The sequence below is a fragment of the Alligator sinensis genome, unplaced genomic scaffold (assembly GCF_000455745.1).
Source record: "Alligator sinensis unplaced genomic scaffold, ASM45574v1 scaffold4_1, whole genome shotgun sequence".
Lineage (NCBI taxonomy): Eukaryota > Metazoa > Chordata > Crocodylia > Alligatoridae > Alligator > Alligator sinensis.
The window spans coordinates 3,834,216-3,855,271 of NW_005841887.1; the positions used below are offsets into that span (position 1 = coordinate 3,834,216).

A 21,056-nucleotide genomic window follows, 5' to 3' on the forward strand; every position below is an offset into this window, starting at 1 on the left:
CTAACGGCGGGTCCGGAGCTATGGCAGGTCCTGGTTTTTTCCCTTCGCAGCAGCTCCCCCTGGGGCCACCTGGGCAGGCTGCTAGCAGGCCGGGGGCTGCCCCAGCTCAGAGATAGCACCCATCTGGATCCAACTGTTGCCCGAGCCCAAGCTGGGGCAGTCCCCAGCCTGATAGCATCCTGCCTGTGCGGCCACAGCTGGCACCACTGCCAGAGGGAAGGGCCGGGGCCCCCCACAGCTCAGGGGCCACCCAGCCTGCCAGCAGCTCGCCCCCCAGATGCGAGAGAGGCAGGCAGGCTTTGTGGGGGGGAAAAAAGGATTGAACCACTCGCTGTTTCTGCCTTCAGCCCACCTCTCCTGCAGCTGGGGATGTGAACCTTCATATTAAAGGCTGCAATGTTAAAAGTAGCTATATTGCAAACTAAACTACGTGGGATGTGGTTTAGTTTGCAATGTAACAAACTCATTTATAGAGGTGCACCAGGTCCATATTGTATCTGCACTGATTAAAGGAGAATTGACATTATTGGCAGTTGGCTTTTTTTGGCTGATGTGGCCGATAATGTCTCTGATAAACGCCCTGTGCATGTGTGCACCTGCAGCATGCATGCGGCCAGTAATATAGCCTGGCAGCTTGGAGAGCTGGTACATTTGGGTGGGGAGGGAAGGGTCATGCATGGGAGTATATCGAGGCCCCCACAATGAGGAAGGGAGTGGGGCTAAGGCAGGGCAGGGTAGGGCACGGGACAGAGCCATGGGTGGCTTGTCTGGGGGGGTGCTAAGGGGGGCGGCTCCCGCTGCTGTGCACACCCCCAGGAGAGGGGGGGGGGGGGGGCATGTGCCCCCACATCTGTGCACCAACCTCTTTCCAGCAAGGGGACTGGGCCAGATCTGCATTCAGGGTGGGCGGAGGCAGGGTGGGTGGTGGTGGCACTGGAAGGGGGGCTACGGGGTGGCTACTGTGAACTTTGGGGTGGCTGCAGGCCCCCCTTCCAGCGCTGCCACTTCCTGGCCCGAGCACAGCCTAAGCCCTGCCCTCCCCACCCCTACTCTATCGGTGCACCCCTATTCATTTAAATCACAAAAAAAACCCTACGTGTAAAATGTGACGCAATTAAACCACAAAAATCAGCCATTTTCATCACACGTACAAGTGTCCAAGAGCCAGAGAAGGATTCAAGGGCTAGAGGGAGAGATTAGGAAATGGCTTGAAATTAAAAGTATTGATGGACTTGCCAGGAGCAGTTGGTAACCGAGTTGCTAAAAGGTTGCTAAACGATCTAAAAGGTCTCTGCCTTTCTGATTTCTGTAAACCAGATTTTTTAAATTCTGATGTAAGCATGTCTAGTTATAGTCCTGCAGGAAAACAATTAAGAGTAGGCTTGGTATCCTATTTAAAATAGTAGCAGTATTTACTCATTATTTAAATATTGGGAGAAGGCAAATACAGAAGCTATGCAATGTTTGCTTGTTCTGCATCCTCCATTTGTAAATACTTAGTAATAATGGAGCTGTAGTATAAAACATAAGCATCTTGAGGGCTTAGCCAGGACACCTTCATTTACACAGTGGGATGTGGCTAAATTCTTCTATTCTGACATTAATTTACTGATATTCAGATGCGTAATGTAGTAATACTGAGAGGAAATGCCATGGAATCACATAGCCTCAGATATATGAAGAAAACAATCTAGTCCATATTATTAGGAGTAAAGAAAGTAAGTCAATATTGTGTGCAGTAAAAATTGGGCATATGTTGTCCACGACCAAAAAAACATTGGCAGATGCAGTCAGCAATTTTTTAAAATTTAAAGCTGCTTTTAAATCCAAAGATTGGTTTGTGTTTTTTTCATTAGGCAAACATTCATATAAACGATAAATAAGTTTGGGACATTGAAGAACAAATACTTTAATTATAGAAAGTTTAAATATAGTTTCTGAGATACAGTTACTGAAAAATAGTAGGGCTGCTATATTCACCAGGTCTAGTTACTAGAATTCACGCTTGCTGGGCCAACCTTTTTGGCAGGCAGACCACAAATAAGCTCCTTGCCTTCCCTAAGTGCCGCTCTGATCCCCTTTCTCAGCTCTGCATTCTACTCCCAGCCCTGTGCTCCTTGCCTGATTTGCTGCTTTGCTTTCTGTTTCTTGCCAAATCTGCTTCTGTGATGCCTGTCCTCTCCCTAACCTGTCATGGGTCACACGCAGAGGCTGCCCATGCCACTTGTGGGCCATGCCTGGTCAAAATGATAGGGTTTTTTTAAAAACTTAAGCTTTCTCCTTCTTTCTATTATGAAAAATACTGCCCTTCTCCACCTAAACAGAAGACCAAGACCCCTCTAAGAAACTAGTTTATATAGGAGTCTTCATTCATAAAAATAATGCTGTGCCAGGTCTTTGCAGGACATTTTATAGTGATTAAAAAGACAAGATTACTCCCTTTAATCAACATGCATTTAATATTACACCTGAAGCAAGAGATGTCTTTCTCTTTAGGGTGAATTCAGTGGAATAACATTGAATTCCTGTTGAAGGTGCACTGTCGTTACAGGAGAGGTGATACTTATAGGCTTCATCAGATAAATATAGAGAAGAAGTATCAAAGGGAAGCAGTAGAGAAGTATGGACAAAGGGAAAAGCAAATAAGGATAACAAGAATTACTTTATCTTATGCATGGTTCTTTATTTTAGTTTTGTTTTTAGTACAGAACAATTTAGGGTTCAAGGTGAAGAATAGGTAGCGTAAGATTGGAAGTCAGTATTCAAATATGTTTTCTAAACAAATTACATTTTTGTCAAAGGGCAAATACTTCCATTTGCCTTGATGAATTTAGTTGCAGAGATTTCTGTTTTCACTTTAATTAAAAGAACAAGTCAGATGCTTACTCAGTATTGGAACTGTGTTAGAATTCAAACTACAGTGGTATTTGGGGTCGTTATTTTAGCTTTAAATACACGTATTGAAAAATGGAAGATAGAAAAACAGGAAACAGCACATATTTTAAACTTCTTAAACTACTGAAACCTATGTAGCTATCTTGTATTATTTTTTAAATAGAGTTAAATCAGTAAGGAGGGTGGGAGAACTATTCAGTGTTCTTATTGTTCTGAAGGAGTTTAAGAGCAATAACAAGCCTTAGAAAGATGTTTTTGTCTTCTGCCTTGATCATTCACACTTTGATATCTCTGTAATACATAGCTGCACTTAGGGAGCTGAGAAAGGAATGGGAATTGTCCTTCTCAAAATTTCCTTTTCTTTATTACACTTTCTGGGTATATATGTTCTTTTTGCTTTGCTTCATGACATTTTTGATATATTGGGCTGCTGAGTACTAGGACAAATGGTAACATATATGAAAGGGCCACAGTTTTGTTTTCTTAGTAGAAGCAGACTAAATCCTCCTCTTTGTTACTTCTAGTAGAGACTACCAATATTTGTGACAGTTATGTGGAATGACCCTTTGCCAAGCTGTTTTATTTTAACTATATTCATATATCTATATTTATATTGTTGTGACTTGTTAGGTGAAAAGCCATTTCACTGTGATGAATGTGGTATGAGGTTCATTCAGAAATATCACATGGAAAGACACAAGAGAACCCACAGTGGGGAGAAGCCATACCAGTGTGAATATTGTTTGCAGGTAAGAGAGTTAATTAAGTTATGCTTATTGTGTTAAAACCTGAAATGCCAAATATACAGTTCAAAAGTAATTCATGCAGATTTTTCTAGACGTTGTCATCTACATGTATATTAATTGACATAGAAAAGAATGATATGTTATTTTCATGACTAGGGGGTTGGACAGTCTTCAAATGAAGTTTGTGAACTAGTGAGTGAATTACTTAAAGAGCATTTTTCTTACTGTTAGTATATTTATTTTTCTCTAACTTAAATTCTCTGCAGTACTTCTCCAGGACTGATCGTGTGCTGAAACATAAACGCATGTGCCATGAGAATCGTGACAAGAAGCCTAATAGAAGTGCTACCAAAGTTGGGTTTTTGACATCTGAGGACGATTCTGGCTTCTCTACACCTATGAAAGATAGCTCCTTGCCAAAAAAGAAAAGGCAGAAAACAGAGAAGGCAAAGTCTATGGACAAGGAAAGTGCAGATAAGTCAGAACAGAAGAAGGACAAAAATGACTATTTGCCTTTATATTCTTCCAGTACAAAAGTAAAAGATGAATATATGGTGGCAGAATACGCTGTGGAAATGCCACATTCTTCTGTCAGCGGATCACACTTGGAAGAAGCAAATTCTGGAGAAATACACCCGCCTAAGCTGGTTCTCAAAAAAGTTAATAGTAAGAGAAGTCTAAAACAGCCACTTGAGCAAAGTCAAACCATTTCACCTTTAGCCACATATGAAGAGAACAAGGTTTCAAAGTATGCCTTCGATCTTGTGGATAAACAAGGTTTACTGGACTCTGAAGGTAATGCTGACATTGACCAAGTTGATACTTTACAGGAAGGGCCCAGTAAGCCAGTACACAGTAGCACTAATTACGATGATGCGATGCAGTTTTTAAAGAAAAAGAGGTATCTGCAAGCAGCTAGTAATAACAGCAGAGAGTACGCTCTGAATGTGGGTACCATAGCCTCTCAACCTTCAGTAACACAGGCAGCTGTAGCAAGTGTCATTGATGAAAGTACCACAGCATCCATATTAGATTCACAGGCACTGAACGTGGAAATTAAAAGCAACCATGATAAAAATGTCATTCCAGATGAGGTACTGCAAACTCTCTTAGATCATTATTCCCACAAAGCTAATGGACAACACGAAATATCTTTCAGTGTGGCTGACACTGAGGTGACCTCTAGCATATCAATCAATTCTTCTGAAGTATCTGAGGTCAACCAATCTGAGACTGTTGGAACAAGTTCCCAAGCCTCCTCAGCCGATAAAGCCAGTATGTTACAAGAATATTCAAAGTTTTTACAACAAGCTTTGGACAGAACAAGCCAAAATGATGCCTATTTGAACAACACAGGCCTTAATTTTGTGACTGACAGCCAGACTCTTGCAACCCAGACAGCATTCTCTTCCATAGACAAACAGGTCTACGCATCCATACCTGTCAATAGTTTTCGAACGGGAATAAACTCTCCATTAAGAACAACTCCAGACAAGTCTCATTTTGGACTAATTGTTGGTGATTCCCAACACACGTTTCCCTTTTCAGGAGATGATGCAAATCATTCTTCCTCCTCCTCAACACAGGACTTCTTGGATCAAGTGACTTCTCAGAAGAAAGCAGAGGCACAGCCTGTCCACCAGGCTTATCAAATTAGCTCCTTTGAGCAGCCTTTCAGAGCTCAGTACCATGGAGCGAGGGCTGGGATATCATCTCAGTTTAGCACTGCCAATGGACAGGTGAACCTGCGGGGACCGGGGACAAGTGCCGAATTCCCTGAATTTCCCTTGGTGAATGTAAATGATAATAGAGCTGGGATGACCTCTTCACCTGATGCCACAACAGGCCAGACTTTTGGCTAAGAAAACCTTTGTAAATAAAATTGGCACTTTAGAACACAACTGTCAAGAGTGGGATTGCTCTATAAAGCTTTTAAGAGCATTGTGTTAAAAAAAAAAAAAGTAAGTTGATATTGCAAGATCAGTAACTGCATTTTTTGGTTAGTCACCAGTCATTGAACTGCCTTACATGTTGTCACCCCTATAAAAGGTGGTTTATCGCTTGCTTGTTTGAGACCAGAAACTTGCTCTTTTACCTACATTGAGATTTCAGATAGTACAAAAACCCCAAGATAAGACTTTCTCCTGTAATTGTTTCCCAACTGGTATCACTGTATGTTCTTGGGAGAACAGTAATTGTCTGAGATTATTCATACTGTCATTTCTAGGCTTGCCAGCATAGTCTTACTCTTCAGCAGGGAATCTAAACACAAGAAACAGACAGAATAAACTAAAAGTTTGAATGTCAAGACATTACGGCTAAACGACCTTGGCATATTCTACAGAAATACCCTTTCTTCTGTCTCTCTTACAAAGAAGTGTCTGCCATATGCCCTTTATTTTTGCTTTGAGTTACATTGAGCCATGTTTTGGAGGAAAAAAGTAGTAATAAAATCTGATGGACTAACTCCACTATTTAAAAGTTTAATTAATTTAAATACTTTAAATACCTTTTAGCAAAATGCATAAATAATTGCTAATACCGTTACTTCATTCCTGAAGTATTGCATATTTCTTTGTACAGCTGAACCTAGACAACCTTTTATGATTTTTCATATGCAGATATCAAGATTCTGAAGTTTTAGTTGAAATACTCTTGTAGATTACATTCCCAACTATATAATCTTTACACAAACTGTGTATTCCAAGATTTTAAAGCCTAATTGTACTTTACCCTAGATATTCACAGAGATTAACATAGAGCACTTAGAGTCTATTTGATATATTTTGATTTCTCAAAGAATAATTTTTTTTAGAATTTTAGGTTTGATATGGTTACATCATTATCATCTCATTCAACACTGCTTATTTTTAATATAAATTGACTTTGGAATTTCTTAGCTTCTGTAAAAACTGATTTAATTCTTTCTGTCTGGAATTTTGACAGTTCAAATAATTAAACATACTTTAGTGTCCCAGCAAGCTGAAGAAGTTGGCATTCTAATTGCATATCTTTTTAGTGATTTCTTAATGAACTACATTCATTACAATTTTACCAACCAAAACGGTTGACTAATGCTAGTGAACAGAATTTCTTTTTCAGCATAGATGAGTGATCAGAAGCTTTTGTTGCATTTCACAATATAAATAAACAACAAACTTTATTCCTGTACCATGAATATGTTTCTTTGGATAGTACTTTGCCTTGAATTATACAGTATGGTACGAAAGATAGTTCTGTATGCAATTTTAAGGTGATGAGGGTTGAATAACAGAAATGTTGTGTCACTTCTGTTGCACCTTCCCTAAAGGGACACTGTCTGGTAGTTTACAGCAGTATAAGCCTGGCATATACAGGCTGATTAACTAGCAAGTAGGAAAAATCTTGGAGATGCACAAATACTTTTACAGCACTACCCCATGGCAGGCATCTCTCAAATGAAGTCATCAGCCGAGAAGACTGAGCCATGCTAGGCTGAAGAGTACCCTCTCCTGCAAAGGGACTGATGGGGTAGGAGACGCAACCCTCCCATTCCCAAAGTAGTAATGTTATTTTTTTATTGTTTTAATTAACAGGACCCTTATCCCAGTCTCTGTCTTTTCCTATGTGGCAGCACTGTAGCTGTAGTAACTTCCCTGAGCCAGGTTTAGGAAGAAAAAAATGCATCTGGAATCCAGATCCTGTTTGGCAAATGGCCAGAGACATTATTTACATGAACTTCCTGCCTAATCGTTCCTACAGCGTGAACCAGACTCTCATTGCCCTAGCCTAGGATGTCCTTGACCGTCCTTAGTATTCATTGACCTGCTGCACAGCTGAGTTCTGAAGATTTAGCCCCAAGTTAAGCAGAAAAATAAACACGAGAGAAAAATGAATTCGTTATAGAAAATTAGGGACACGTGTGTATTTTCAGTCTGACAGTGTCCTTTTAAATTTTTTCTTATATTATTGGGGTTTTTTTTCTTTTAAGTCTCTCATCCAATATGGATCCACACAGGCACATAACTGACAATGGGAAACGACTTACCATGAAGCAGATTGCTCATTTCCACCGAGTATCACCTCTATCATGTCCTAGTTTTCAGTGTCCCATGTTACTTCTTTGCCACCTTTTTCCTTAATGGCCTGTCATTGAGAGTCATTGCAAAGATATGAGTATCCATTTAACATTATTCCTTGTTTAAAACTTAATCCTTGGAGACAGATTATTGCTGCATGGGAAATCGGAGGAAGGCCTGCTCAGCCCTAAGCAAATTGTGACTTCAGCTGTGTTGGAGTGAGCAGGGGCTACTGCCCTGGTACCCTTCTGTGAGAAAGTGGGCATCTGATAGGGAGAGCTCTCACCCCACTTTCTTTGCTCACCAAGCAGAATAGCTAGATGGGTGTCTAGGCATGAATAAACCGTTCCATATCAAGGGTGAAATAATCTACCCTGTCCCAGAACAAGGAGTGGATGAGAAGAACTGTGATTCTTTGTATCAGTTAATTCTCCAGTCTGCTCCATGGGGAATTAAAGCTGTACCCTGTGCCATAGCACAGATTATGAAGGCCTAGTCTAGCCCTTCAGTTTGTAGATCCACTTTATGCAGGTAGTTAGAGAGGTGGCACTAATAGTTTAATCCATTAATATTTAGGACTTCCAGTACAGAGGAGTTTACCAGCCTGATTATACTCCTCTATGGTGGTATAATGTCCTGTGTAGACAGTGCTGTCATTCTGGAATCCATGTGTTCATCTCATCATAGTTTTATTGGTAAATGTCATTGTCTAGAAAATCTCTCTTTTTTTTTTTTTTAACAAGGTCATCATTTAAAACACATTTCCTCCTCCTACATGCTTTATAATTTGTGCCCTAAAATAAATATGCTTTTCCTTTTGCTGGTAATGGAGAATGCTCATTCTCTTTTTCCTCTGTACCACTTCTGTTTTCTACATTGTTCATCTACTGACATTAAATAAGCACAATATGAGGTGTAGCATTTCACAGCCTACAGAACCAACAATAGAAACTCCTATATTATTGGATGTTTTTTCAAGCATTGTGTGCGTGTGTGAGAGAGAAGTGGATGTCTTTTTTTCTTGACAGAGTAATGATGAATAATAATTAAAAAAAAAAAAAAAAAAAAAGAATAAAGAAAACTGAGGATGATTGTTACCAGGCAGTAATGATTTTTAGATCATTTGTATTTTGGGCCTAAATTACTTGACAGTGTCCCTTGTAGCATTAGACCTTTGCTCTGCTTTTACCTTGAATATTACTGGCAATGAAAGAATTGGCTGGCAATTGGATATGAATCAGCATCTACACTTTCTTCAGCTGATTTGAGGGTGAATTAATCATAAATGACAAGGTTTGGCGAAAACTGCTGTACACTGGGTTCGTGAACAGAAATACACAAAATTCAATTTAAGTATTTAAAGGAGTTGTTTTCATGATCTTACATGAAAATTATGGTTCAAGGAGGAAATACAACTCCTAAAGTACTAATGGTTATTTAATATGTTTATTATTTTTATATTTATATTGTAGATTGTCAATGATTTTGAGGGGGAGAATAGTTCATTATTAAAGGGAAGGTACAGTAAAATCTTGCTGATTTGCTGTTGCCAATCAGAACATTCCCTAATTCTCATATATACAAGATTTGGTTCTTCCCCACCTCTGCAAAAATTTGAAAAGTATGAAAAAGTAATTGAAAAGACCTCAGTCATGAGTTCTCACATTGATACGTCTGTGCTACTTCATCTTAGTATATTTCGGAACATTTCTTAGTATACTAAAAAGTAGCTCAATAAATTCTGAAAACTAAACTACACTTACCCAAATAAGTGAACAATACTTTTCATGTGACGTTCTTGTTTTTGTTTCCTTGTTTACTCACTACTTGTCAAAAATCAGTTGTTTGTAATTGGTTTCCAAGTCTTTACTGCAAATTAATGGAGTTCTGCTGTAACCTTTTCGGAGTTGGTTTTTCAAGTGTTAAAGCGTTCAGTTTTTTATTCTCTGAAAAGTCTCCACCTGCATATATACAGTGCATTTTGTGTTTGGTCAGAATATTTTTGTTTGTATTCTGTGTAGTACTTGAAAATGAACCAGAATATTTTGATTAATCTACTCTAAATTTTGCAGTATTGGCTTACTCTGTGTATGTATGTACATTTCCAAATTAAATTTTCTTGTGCTTAATTCTTTCAATTAACTTCATTACAAATTAGGGAAAAATGCTGATGTTTCTGAGAATACATTTGGAAATTTTAGCAGGCAGAAATATGCTTGTGCTATCAATACTGTAGTTGGTACCAATATCCATTTGGACTTTCAATATGTGATTGGTACTCAGGCAGATAAATAATTTCATGTTTTGTTATTTTAAAAAATCTGCTAAATGGAAGTCTTGTAACTTTGAAAGTTCATTCATTTTATGGTAGCGCATGTTTATGTTAGGCATGTAACTCATTTAACAAAAACTCACTTTTGCAAAGAACATGTACTACAGAAGTATTACTGCTAATGAGAAAACATGTTTAAGTTTAAATTTAAACTTTTTGTTCAATTTACAATTGCTTTGTGTCAGGGAAATAAATTTTATAGTTGCTTTTACTATACATACAAATACCTTATGTTTCCTTTTTAAAATTGTATCTTTTGGTAGGAAACACAAATGGATGCAAGCAAACATTTCTAAGAATTGTTTCTTGCTTTCCTTAATCCAATGGATGGAAAGGTAAAATTGTGTAAACAACATTATTTTATTTTTTTATGCAATATCATGCTGTAAATATGATTTATCAAATAAGGATGTACTTATGATTGAATCTTTGATTCTGCACAGTTAAAGTTTATATATAAATATAAATGTGTCTTGACAATCAAGGACTTATGTCAGTCTTCCTTTATGATGTTTATTATTGTTATGCATTCCATTTGTTTGAATTGCGTACCAATGTGGAAATTTGTAATGTCTGTAAAGTATGTAATGTTTTTATAGCTTGTTTAAAAAACACGCAAAAATGCTGTAAATATATAAAAAAAACCAACTGATTGCAGTTCTGCTTTGTTAGAGGCAAATGATGATGTACTGTATGTAAGCAATAATACATGACAGTGCTAACTTTACAAAGTAGCGTAAGGATAGGTCCAAAAATAGTTTTGGAGTTAATAGCTTTGTTTGAGTGAATGAATATTCATTAATTGTTTTATAAATAAATTCAACTGTCCTCCTGGTGGAGTATATAATATTGTTTACGCAGCACAATTTCAGTTGCACAGGAGACAGTCTTTAGATCTGTGACTCCATCTGTACACACTTAGGTAAGAAATGAATGGTTTTACTGCACTTCTGCGAGATGAGGAAGACTGCAAAAGCTTAGCAGCTCTGTCTCTAAAGGAAGAGAGATACTTTGTTGCTACTGTGCTGATTCCTGACTATTCCTTCCCTTAAATTTGGAGTCCTTATGTCCTGGTACTGACCTGATGTGACTTGGGGCTCCAGTATAAAAGGAGTGGTTCTTTTCATAATCCATATGCAGTTAAACAATGAATCTAGAAGTCACATGTTCATTTTGGATGCTTATTTTTCAAGTGCGAGTTATCAGCTGATGGATGGGTTTATTAAAACATCAAACAAGTAGTTCAAATCGAGTAGGTATTAGTCTGTACAGAGCAAAATAACTATTTGAACACAGTTATCGCTTTAGGGGGAAAAAACACCAATTTATAAATGTATATGGACCTACATTTTATAGGAGAAATGTTTTTAAATGCTAGTCATTTATATAATATGTGCTTTGAAGGATTTGCTAGTCCACTTCTGTCACTTTTAGTACACTGGTATCTTTTTATATGTAATGTATGCTTTTTATTATTGTAGCAAAGCATTTCAGTAGAAGGAATTTTGCAACAGTTTGGGGGTATTTTCATTGTCAGCAATGAATGATACTAGATTTCGTCTGTGTGGTCTTGTCTTTATTTTAATGCTGTTTGGAAGGGAACTTGGTATCCAAATAAAGCAGGTGACCTCCTTTTATTTCAAGGGCATACTATGTAGTGCTGAATTGAGTCTGGAAATATGATTTTGAAAAGAGAAATTAGTAGAGAATTTAATGTACAGGAGAAAATAAATGTGTGATGAAAAACCTGATGATATATATAGTGGAACACTGTTACAGTGCATTTTCTGATATAGTGTTATTTTCCTGAAGTCCATATGCTTCTTTGTATTTCAACTAATAAAAAAATACTATAGTTAAGTTTCTGGCAGGATAATAGGTTTATTTCAATTGTTAAAGAGTATTCTTTTAAACTACACCATCCATGTTGTCCTTTCTACAGTCAGTGTAAGAATAAAATAAAAATTCAAACCAGGTTTCAACCAGTAAGAAACTGTATATAAGCAACAGAGATGGTTTTGTATACATGAGGCATGCATTTATGTATTTATTATGTCTCTAATATAAATTAGGAGGTGAGTCTTAATTCCTGTGAGATCAAGAATTTCATGATGTGTTTGTGCAAGTATGGGCAAATGAATGTACATTTGAGAGAGGTTTGGGTCTCATGGCAAACAGGACTTAAGCATGAGATGATTTATTGTTACTAAATACACTAAGATTTAAAAGAAACATTTACATCTCTCAATCTATTCAGATAGCGGAAAATTATTTTGCAGGAGAGCAGTTTGATCCAAATTGTTAGGTTCTTACAGTTCTATGCTTCTCCCATTAAAGTTAGTAGGGAATTTTATTGTTTACTCAAAATAACATTGTTACCCCAAAATCATCAAACCTTCTAAAGATATTTCTCTAGCAGGCTTGATTTGGGTAAAATTGATGCATTTTACAAGTTTCTATTTCTGTCTTGTCTAAAAACTTTTAAGCAAAATAATTTTAAGTAAAGGATACTTACTTTTAAGTTGAAGATATTTTGAGAGTTACTATTCCTGTTCATTTGATTGCTACTGTAATTTAAATCCTGCTTGACAAAACATGGATGAAGAATTGGATTGTTGTTCCTGTATACTACAGTAAAAGATGTTATTTATATGCATAGGCAGGGTGAATGATATTGTGTTCTTAGAACTGATTTATTCTTTCACTGCTTGTGACATTACTATTTTCTTAACCTAGCCCTTTTGGGTTTATAAGTACCCTTTTTATGTGTTTTGATACCAAGGAAAATTGGGTCTTTTTGCTTTATTTTTAATTAAACTAATAAGTCTGATCATTCATATTTGCAAATGGTGCATTTTACAATGTGGTCACTGACTATCTTAAATAAAAATATAGAGAACTGTTTTATGAGCTAGGCTTAGTAGCATTTTTTGTGTTACCTGGTTTAAGACAAAAATCGGTTTGTGAACACAGCAAGTCATAAAATTAGAGTATGGTAGGAAATAAGGAAAAGGAACATCTCATCCACCCCTTTGCCCTAAGGCAATGTCAGTTCTACCTAAACCAGTCATGACTGATATTTGCCTAACTTGCTTTAAAAAATCCTGTAATGATGAAGAAGCCAGCACCTCTGTAAATAATCTGTTCCAGTACTTAACTATCCTTCCAACTAAAATGCTTTTCCTAACATCAAATCTGAATTTTCTATCCATTTGATAGAAACGTATGAGATGACAAAAGAGCTTCTTTTTGGCACTGATTCTTATTTACATTAGAGTCCTTTTCACAACTTTGGTCTTAGTGTAAAAAAGAATTGGGACTTTCTATGCAAAAGAAACTCATTTTTAAAGTGTGGGTTTATGTATGATTTACTTTTCATTCAGTATATTTCATAGTGCACTTTTACTGAAAGCGTAAAAATGCAGCAAATGATAGCATAGTGAACGTATAAAGAATAACTGCTTAGGTGCAAAGATATAAATAAGCCCCTATAATGACTCTAGTCACTTTTTTGTTACGTTGCTGCAATCTTATAGTAGTGATTATTCTGACATGTAATTCCAAGACCATTTCCAGTAACAAAAGTATTTGATTTTAAGAAATATAGAGATTTGATGATTTGACTGCATAAAAATAGACTTGATGGAAATAAATTCAGCCCTGGCTCACAGAATAAGGTAAACTCCATTCCCCTTTAGGCTGTGTACTGCTATACACCTCGTCTGATGTTTTTGCCCAATAATATTGTGCAATGAGAAATACATATTTCAAAAACAGGATGAGTGTATTATCCAGAGGAATATTAATGTGGAAAATCACTTTTATTATATAATATTACTGTATTAAAATTTGTAAAGCATGACACAAGGTATGTTTACATCCAACTACCGTAGGACTTTTAAAAAAGCATGTAAAGCAAAGTCGTACCTTGTAGATGTATTCTGAAATGAGACTGAGAAAGTAGTATCTCAGCAGTCCTGTGGTCTGTCTCTCATCATTGTATTTGCTTATTTTGGTGATAATTTATTTTTAGTTGTTTTAGGTTTTTTTTAACTGGAAACAAGGCAGTATTGACATTTAAATTTGTAGCATATGGCTGTTGTATGATTTAAAAGAAAGCATGTCAAATACTAATGTGATCTTGAAAGTAGGGGAATTGGTCAACAGTTTGGTTGAAAAAATGTTGCAAAATAAGTTATTCCCTGAGCTAGTATTACTGCAAAAATAATAATCTATTAAGTTAGCTTTAGCTTTTTCTCTAAGAACTCTGATCAGTTTTCCATTAACATGACTTGTTAGGATTATGTCAGTTTATTTAGAGCAATACAATCTCTATCCCTCTAACTTGGCATTTTTCCTGTACTTCATATGATGAACTGTTTTGTGGCTTCAGTTCAGTGACTTATGTAAGTGGAGTGATTCACAGCCTGGCCATTCTAGGAAATAGTCTGGAAAAGACCAAGTGTTTGTCATCTCATCCATCACCCCCATCAGTGGAGGACCATTTCCTACGGTGTAATTGTATACTGTTTTGTGCTTCTTTCTATCTTGAGAACTAGATCTGCCAAATCTCCCAAATGGAAATCGTTGTCTGTGATGGAAACTAAAAATGAAGTATGTATATGTTTTCCTTTCAGAAGCTAGATGTATACTGGACTGGTCTCTCTGGTAAGTAACCTTTTGTACACTCCCCATTGCAGGGCTGTCCTTCAGATTCAGGCACATCATCATACTTAAACTGTTAAACCCATCAGATATGTGCATGTTAAATCCTTTTGTGCAAATCGGTGGCAAGTATTCAACAAGGGGGCTTAATACAATTATACAGCATCTGATGCAACAAACTGCTGCTTGCATCCCTGATTTTAATACCCTGCCTTTTGCTTCAATTAAACATGGTGGTTTGGTTCAATAGCACCTGATCCTCCAGGCTTGTAAAATTCTACCTGTCCACTTGCTCGTCCACAATTTTTTTGACAAGCAGTGATAATATAACACTTTCAGTCCTTGTGCTAAACCCAAGGGAGGGAATGTTACATACAAACTGACAGATTTCCTATTTTTGCAAAGATCTCAATCTTATTTTTCCTTAGCAGGTTTACTTGCAGCAAAAGTGTCCTACTCACTATCACTACTGGCTCAGTGACTCTCCCTGGCTAACATCAAACAGATGAACAATAAAAAAAAAAAGGGGGGGGGGGATGTGATGAAAGACCTGAAAACAATTGCCATCAACTCCCCTCTCCAAAGGACTGTGAAAGAAGCCTCTTTGAAGCACTCCAACATTTGAGGCATAGACACTTGGATTATCACTTCATTCCAAATATTTGTGCATTTGGGGAATTAAAATACCCATTAGCTTATGTTTTTTTCAGGTGAGGCAGTATATTAGACTTGCTACATCCTGGAACTTTCAGAAAGCCTGTTTTGAGAGTAAAAAGTCTGAAAGACTCAAGACAGGGGAGTTGTAGTATGCAGAAGCTTTTATGTCCCGACTTGATCATCATTTAACTCTCCTAGTTTCCTACTTGCTTCATATGCAGCTCCTTGATATAAGCTAAACACTTAGGGGACTTGTAGCTAAACACTTAGGGGACTACCTGGAATTTTGACCGTGGTTTCTGCTTGGGCAAATGTGCCTTTACGCTATGTCCGGACTCATACCAGGTACATTCTGATGCACCTGTTTCCCAGAAAGCTCTGCTTTTCTCATTCTTCCTTTCTTACAACTGCTCTTCTCTGCAGAGCAGGCTCCGTTGCGTGAGCATTAGACCATAGGATTGTGCATCTTTCAAGTGGGGCAGGCCGCCAGTGCTGGTCATTAAGGACATTTGTCAATACCCTTGTCACCATTGAGTTAGGTAAGGATTTCTCCAGAGGACATTCAGATTAGTCTTGAGCACTGAGAGAGAATGCTTGAGCTGGTTCATTTACACTTCCAAGGTTAGTTCAAGGCAACATGGAGGTTCTAGGCCTTGTTACTGTCATTAACCTGGTTTTGTTCTAGTCTACAAAGACATTTAAGATGGATGGACTCTTTCAGCTTATGTCTGCGGCTTCTGCTGGTAGATAGAAAAAGGAAGACTAAAATTTAGATTGCCTCAAGTGTGAAGAATGTGTGTCGGGTGGGGGATTGACGTATGGTGATAAGTGTAGCTTAGAGAAGACAGATTGGTAATTTTATCTCTGAGCTTTAAAAAGCAGTGTTATGTCTTCAAAAATCATCTGTTGTTCTTCTGTGTATCAGTGAAGCTCCGTTTCTTTGAAGCAAGTGGTTCTACATTGTCCGTGTCTGTTATGTAGTGCCTTGAAAGCATGAAAGAGCAGCTTTGTGGAATAGCTTAGTGACTGAAGTGATAGTGGCTAATAAAAATTATTGGTGCTTACAATGACTTTCGCTATAGAGATGCTAGGATGCTTTCCCAGTGAACATTTATCAATTTTCATATTCTGGCATAGTATTTTCTTTATCATAGTTTACCAGGACAACTGGCAAAATAGACCTTCCTGTCCTCCAGACAACCTGTTTGCTCGTTGGGATAATACTATATTTGAAAGTCCCTCCTCTGCTTTGGCAAGGAACTTCTATCCCCTTCTGTAACGGTCACTCAGTTTGACCTTTTCCATGTTTTCTCTCTTCAATATTTTCTTTGGAATCTATTGTACCGAAGCTGTTTGTGCCTCTGTCAACAACTCTTCGTGTCCAGAGAAACTCTTGTGTCTGATCCTTCTCTGTGATGCACACAGCCAACTCCCTCGCAGAATTTCTACAGCATCTGGCCCATTGTTTTAAATTCTCCGGTTACCAAATCACAACTGTTCTTTCCTTCCTGTCTTGAATAACATTTTCTCAGCTGGGGATCCTTTTATTGGAGAATACTGCTGTGTACCTCATACACAAGAGCCCAAGTATGATACTGTTGTAGCAGTTATACACTGCTGCCACTGATTAGCAAATCTGTGGTTGGGCAGTAGACATACTAGTGGTGACTGAGGGTATCTGGTATGCTAGTTTAGCTGTCTTACCAGCTTGTAAACTTGTGTAGTCATATCCCTAGCCATAAGTTACATTTATGTCTGCAGACACAGTTCACCACACTAGTATTATACTGTAGGCAGGTGCCTTTTTTGCAGAAGAGATAATATTCCCTGGGCGGCATAACCTTTAAAGTTGTTATTTGAGAGAGGTAAGCTGGCAGAGGTACAGAAGTACAAGCTGTGCCATTAAACACATGTTAGCTTTCACAGTTGCTTACATATATAATGATTTTTCCTCATGGTCAAATCTGATTATCAGTGCTACTATACAAAGGCAAAAAATACAGTGCCTTTTTTGTTGCTTGTTAGATCAAAACACCAGACTAGCACCTATTAAAACTAACACACGCCATGATTTTTTTGCAGAGTGGTTTATAAATAGTTCTTTGGCTAAACAGCAGTATCTTGGTCAAGTACAAATGCAATTGCTAAAGAAACATTCATTTTGTACCCAGAGCACTCTTCAAAAGAAACTCTTATCTCCCTATGCTCTTCTCCTTAGTTCTTATTTAGAGATGCAGTATGAATGGGAAGCATGGACACTATTTCAGGATAATTGCAAGGAGTAGGGATAATTGTAATGAGTAGGCTCAACAAAAACAATCTAAAAGGAGGCCTTTGTTTAACCTTTATGCTGCATTTTCTTCAACTTACTTTGCCAGTTACTGAAAGTTGCTTTGTTACAGGTATAACTGTAGAGATATCAGAACTGCCTAAAAAGTTCTGAAACAACCAGCCAAGCCCCATCATCTCTTCATTCAAAAAAGCCTTAGTATTAGGTAAGCGTGTTCTTTCCTTTGAGTTATTTCTTCATACATTTAAAAAAAAAAAAGAGGGAGAGAAATGTAAATATCCAATTAAATCAGGACCCTGGTTAAACACAACCCTGGTGGTGTGAATGTCTTAAAATGAAAAAATGTTGGATCTATTTGACATCAGATTTAAAAAACCGTGGAGCTCTATTAGGGTAGAAACTGACTTTTCCTATGTGCCACCATAACGATTTTTATACTGGCACAACACAAACCGAAAAGATGTCCACGCTTTTTGTTGTGCCGTAGCATGGTTATGATAAAAGGTAGTAAGTTGTGCTGCTTTATTGCAGCGGATGTCTATTTGCCTTATGGTGGGAGAGTGCGGTCAGTCTGGCACTACCTGCACTCTCCATCTGCCCTCAACAGGTGCTCCGGAGGCTTGTGGGGCCTGATCCTGGGAATTCCTGGGCGGGATTGAGCTCCCAAGCTCGGGATGTGCCTGCTTAATTTTTCCCACTTACTGAGAGGTGACCCTGGGATTCAGTAACTGGGAGGGCTGGCACTCCCTGGGCTTGACAGGACTGATCCTGCTGGGAATTCCTAGGGTGTGCAAGACTGGGCCCCACAGGCCCTTGGAGAACATGTCCCACCTGTTGATGCTGCAGGACAACGGACAACAACGGGTGACGTGTTTCACCCAGTGAAGCGCATCCTGGCACAGCTGATCCACTTAATTTGGCAACATCTATTTCTACCCTGAGATCCAGCTTTGTCATACAGAGTCACTCCAGGCAGCTTGAAATTCTTTTTCCCCTTCCTTAAACCTATAAAGCTATTTGTGATGACATGGATACCCTGCTGAGAAGCACTGCACAAGCATTCTAGAAAAAAGTTTTAAAAAAGTATGGTAAACTGCATGTAAAATCACCCTATCATATTAAACTTCCAGCTATGAGTGAATTCAGATGGGAATATGTTGGCTTTTCTCTAGGGTATGCTATTTTAGGAATATGTTCTGTTCTTTTATAGGATTTTTTTGTTTTGTTTTTTTTTATTTTACAACCTTTTTCATCCTAGTATTTGAGCATCTGCCAGTGCTTCCATAGGTAAGGAGGCTAACATTTGTCATATGGTTCACATGCTCAACTCATGGAGAATTGCATGAGTGATTCAGCAATTTGTTTTGCTCTTAAATAAACGTACAGAAGTCTACATGCCTGTGAGAAGGAAGGTCCTGAGGAGTGTGAGGATTTGCCATGGGCCATACTGCCACCAGCTGGTTCTAGTTACCCGAGTTGGCCTGGTTACCAGTGGCCTGTCTACCCCCATCTGACCCCAGTTGCCTGCTGGGTGTGGTTGCCTGTTTTTAAGCAGCGGTCCTTTCACTGGCCACCAAGCTACTCAACAAAAGAAATGCCTCCCTCTCTAGCCCTGGACTTCTGACTCCTTGGTCCTGGTTTTCTGTGCCCTGGGTCTTGTTTCCTGACTTCATCCTTCTTCCTGGTTCTGGACTCCAACTCCATGACCCTTGGTACTTCCAGACCCCTGTCCTCTAACAGCCAGCTCCTAGGTTAGATGGCGATTGCCCACATCTTGATCCTGTAGAGCTAAAGCGTGCCTGCTCCACACACCATGGCTAGTGATACCAATCTGGATCCCTATCTCCTGTTCATAAGGAATGTGAGTCTTTAAAGGGAGGCAGGCTGAAAAAGCAGGAGACTTTTTCAGAAATTTACATCTCCTATAGACAGATCCAGTGGTACGCATCATGATCATGGGAAAGGGGCTGGAAGGGACCTCATGAAGTCAATTAATCTAGTCTCCTGGTCCAGGCAGGATCATCCCTGCTTACATTTCCTCTGCTGCAGTTTGAGGCCATTGCATCTAGTTCTGCCCTCTACGGCCACAGAGAAAAGCCCATCTCAGTCTTCTTTATAATGACCCTTCAGGTATTTGAGGACTGTTATCCAGTCCCTCCTCAGTCTTCTCTTTTCCAGACTAAATAATCCTAATTCTTTCAGCCTCACTCCATAAATCATGTTTCCCAGGCTTCTCTGCTGGATTCTTTCCAACTTGTCCACATTTTTCTTGAAGTATGGGGCCCGAAACTAGACACAGCAGTCTGGGTGTGGCCTTACCCGTGCCAAAGAGAACAGGAGGATCACTTCCCTTGCTCTGCAAGAGACAGTCCTGTTTACACAGTCCAGTATGATGACTTCTTTTTGCAACAAGAACACATTGTTGACTCGGATTCAGTGTAACCCCTGAGTCCTCCAGTACTGTAGCCTAGCCCACCTCAGTCTGCATTTCTGCATGCAATTATTCCATCCCAAGTGCTGGACTGTGCTATTGAATTTCATCAGATTGATCGTGGACTATTTTTCCAGTCTATGCAGGTCATTCTGGATTCTTCCTCTATCCTCCAGAGTGTCTACAACTCCACCCACATTGGTGTCATCCACAGATTTGCTAAGCAGTTCTATTATCCAAATAGTTAATAAAGATGTTAAATATATGAAATAAATAAATATTTAGACCCAGGACAGATGCCTGGGGAATCCCATTTCATGCCTCCTGTCAACTAGATGTTGGACTGTTGGTGAACCTCCATTGAGCATGATGACCCAAGCAGGTATATGTGTATTTCCTGACCTGATTAATGAGAATGTCATACGGGACCACACCAAAAGCCTTGCTAAAGCCAAGGTGTTTCATAGCCACTGCTCCCCTACTTCCACAGACCCTCACAGATCTCTCTTTTCTTCAGGAGCCCTCCCGTGTGGAGTCTGTACTCCTCCGTGCACTACTCTGAACCCATTTCACGGTCTCTGCCTGGAGCCACAGCTGTGGGGCTTTTCTGAAGGGCTGCTCAGAAAAGTTGACCTGAATTAACTCCTAAAATTGATTATTTGAATGACACTAACCGTAGGTGGAGGCAGTTTTATTCAGAATTTTAGTGACCTTACTTTGATTTAGTTTAATTTGCTTCCACTGTGAAGTTAAGCTGACTCGAATGAAGGCCACTTAAATTCTGAGTCATTGCCCTACAGGGGTTTAATGCAGTTTAAGTAATCCACTTTAAATTCACACCTTTACAAATATTCCTGAATATAGAGAAGTCCCAGATGAGGAAGGTATTAGGAAACAAGATTGGGTATGAGCCTGGCCTGTAATTGCTCCTTATGTGGACATTTGTTGCAGGGAACATAAGGAACTGGTGGGGGGGGGGGGC

At 38.6% G+C, this 21,056-nt stretch overlaps 1 protein-coding gene across 2 annotated transcripts in view; it reads left to right on the forward strand.

Moving 5' to 3' along the window:
- The window catches only part of ZNF148 (zinc finger protein 148), a 29,036-nt gene extending 16,101 nt beyond the window's left edge, over positions 1–12,935 (forward strand). For both annotated transcript variants that reach the window (XM_025196952.1, XM_025196951.1), the window contains 2 exons: positions 3,526–3,644; positions 3,908–12,935. In XM_025196952.1, coding sequence (XP_025052737.1) covers positions 3,526–3,644; positions 3,908–5,503 — 1,715 coding nt within the window. In that variant the 3' untranslated portion in view covers positions 5,504–12,935. The remainder of the gene's footprint in view (positions 1–3,525; positions 3,645–3,907) is intronic.
- Positions 12,936–21,056: the final 8,121 nt, after the last annotated feature.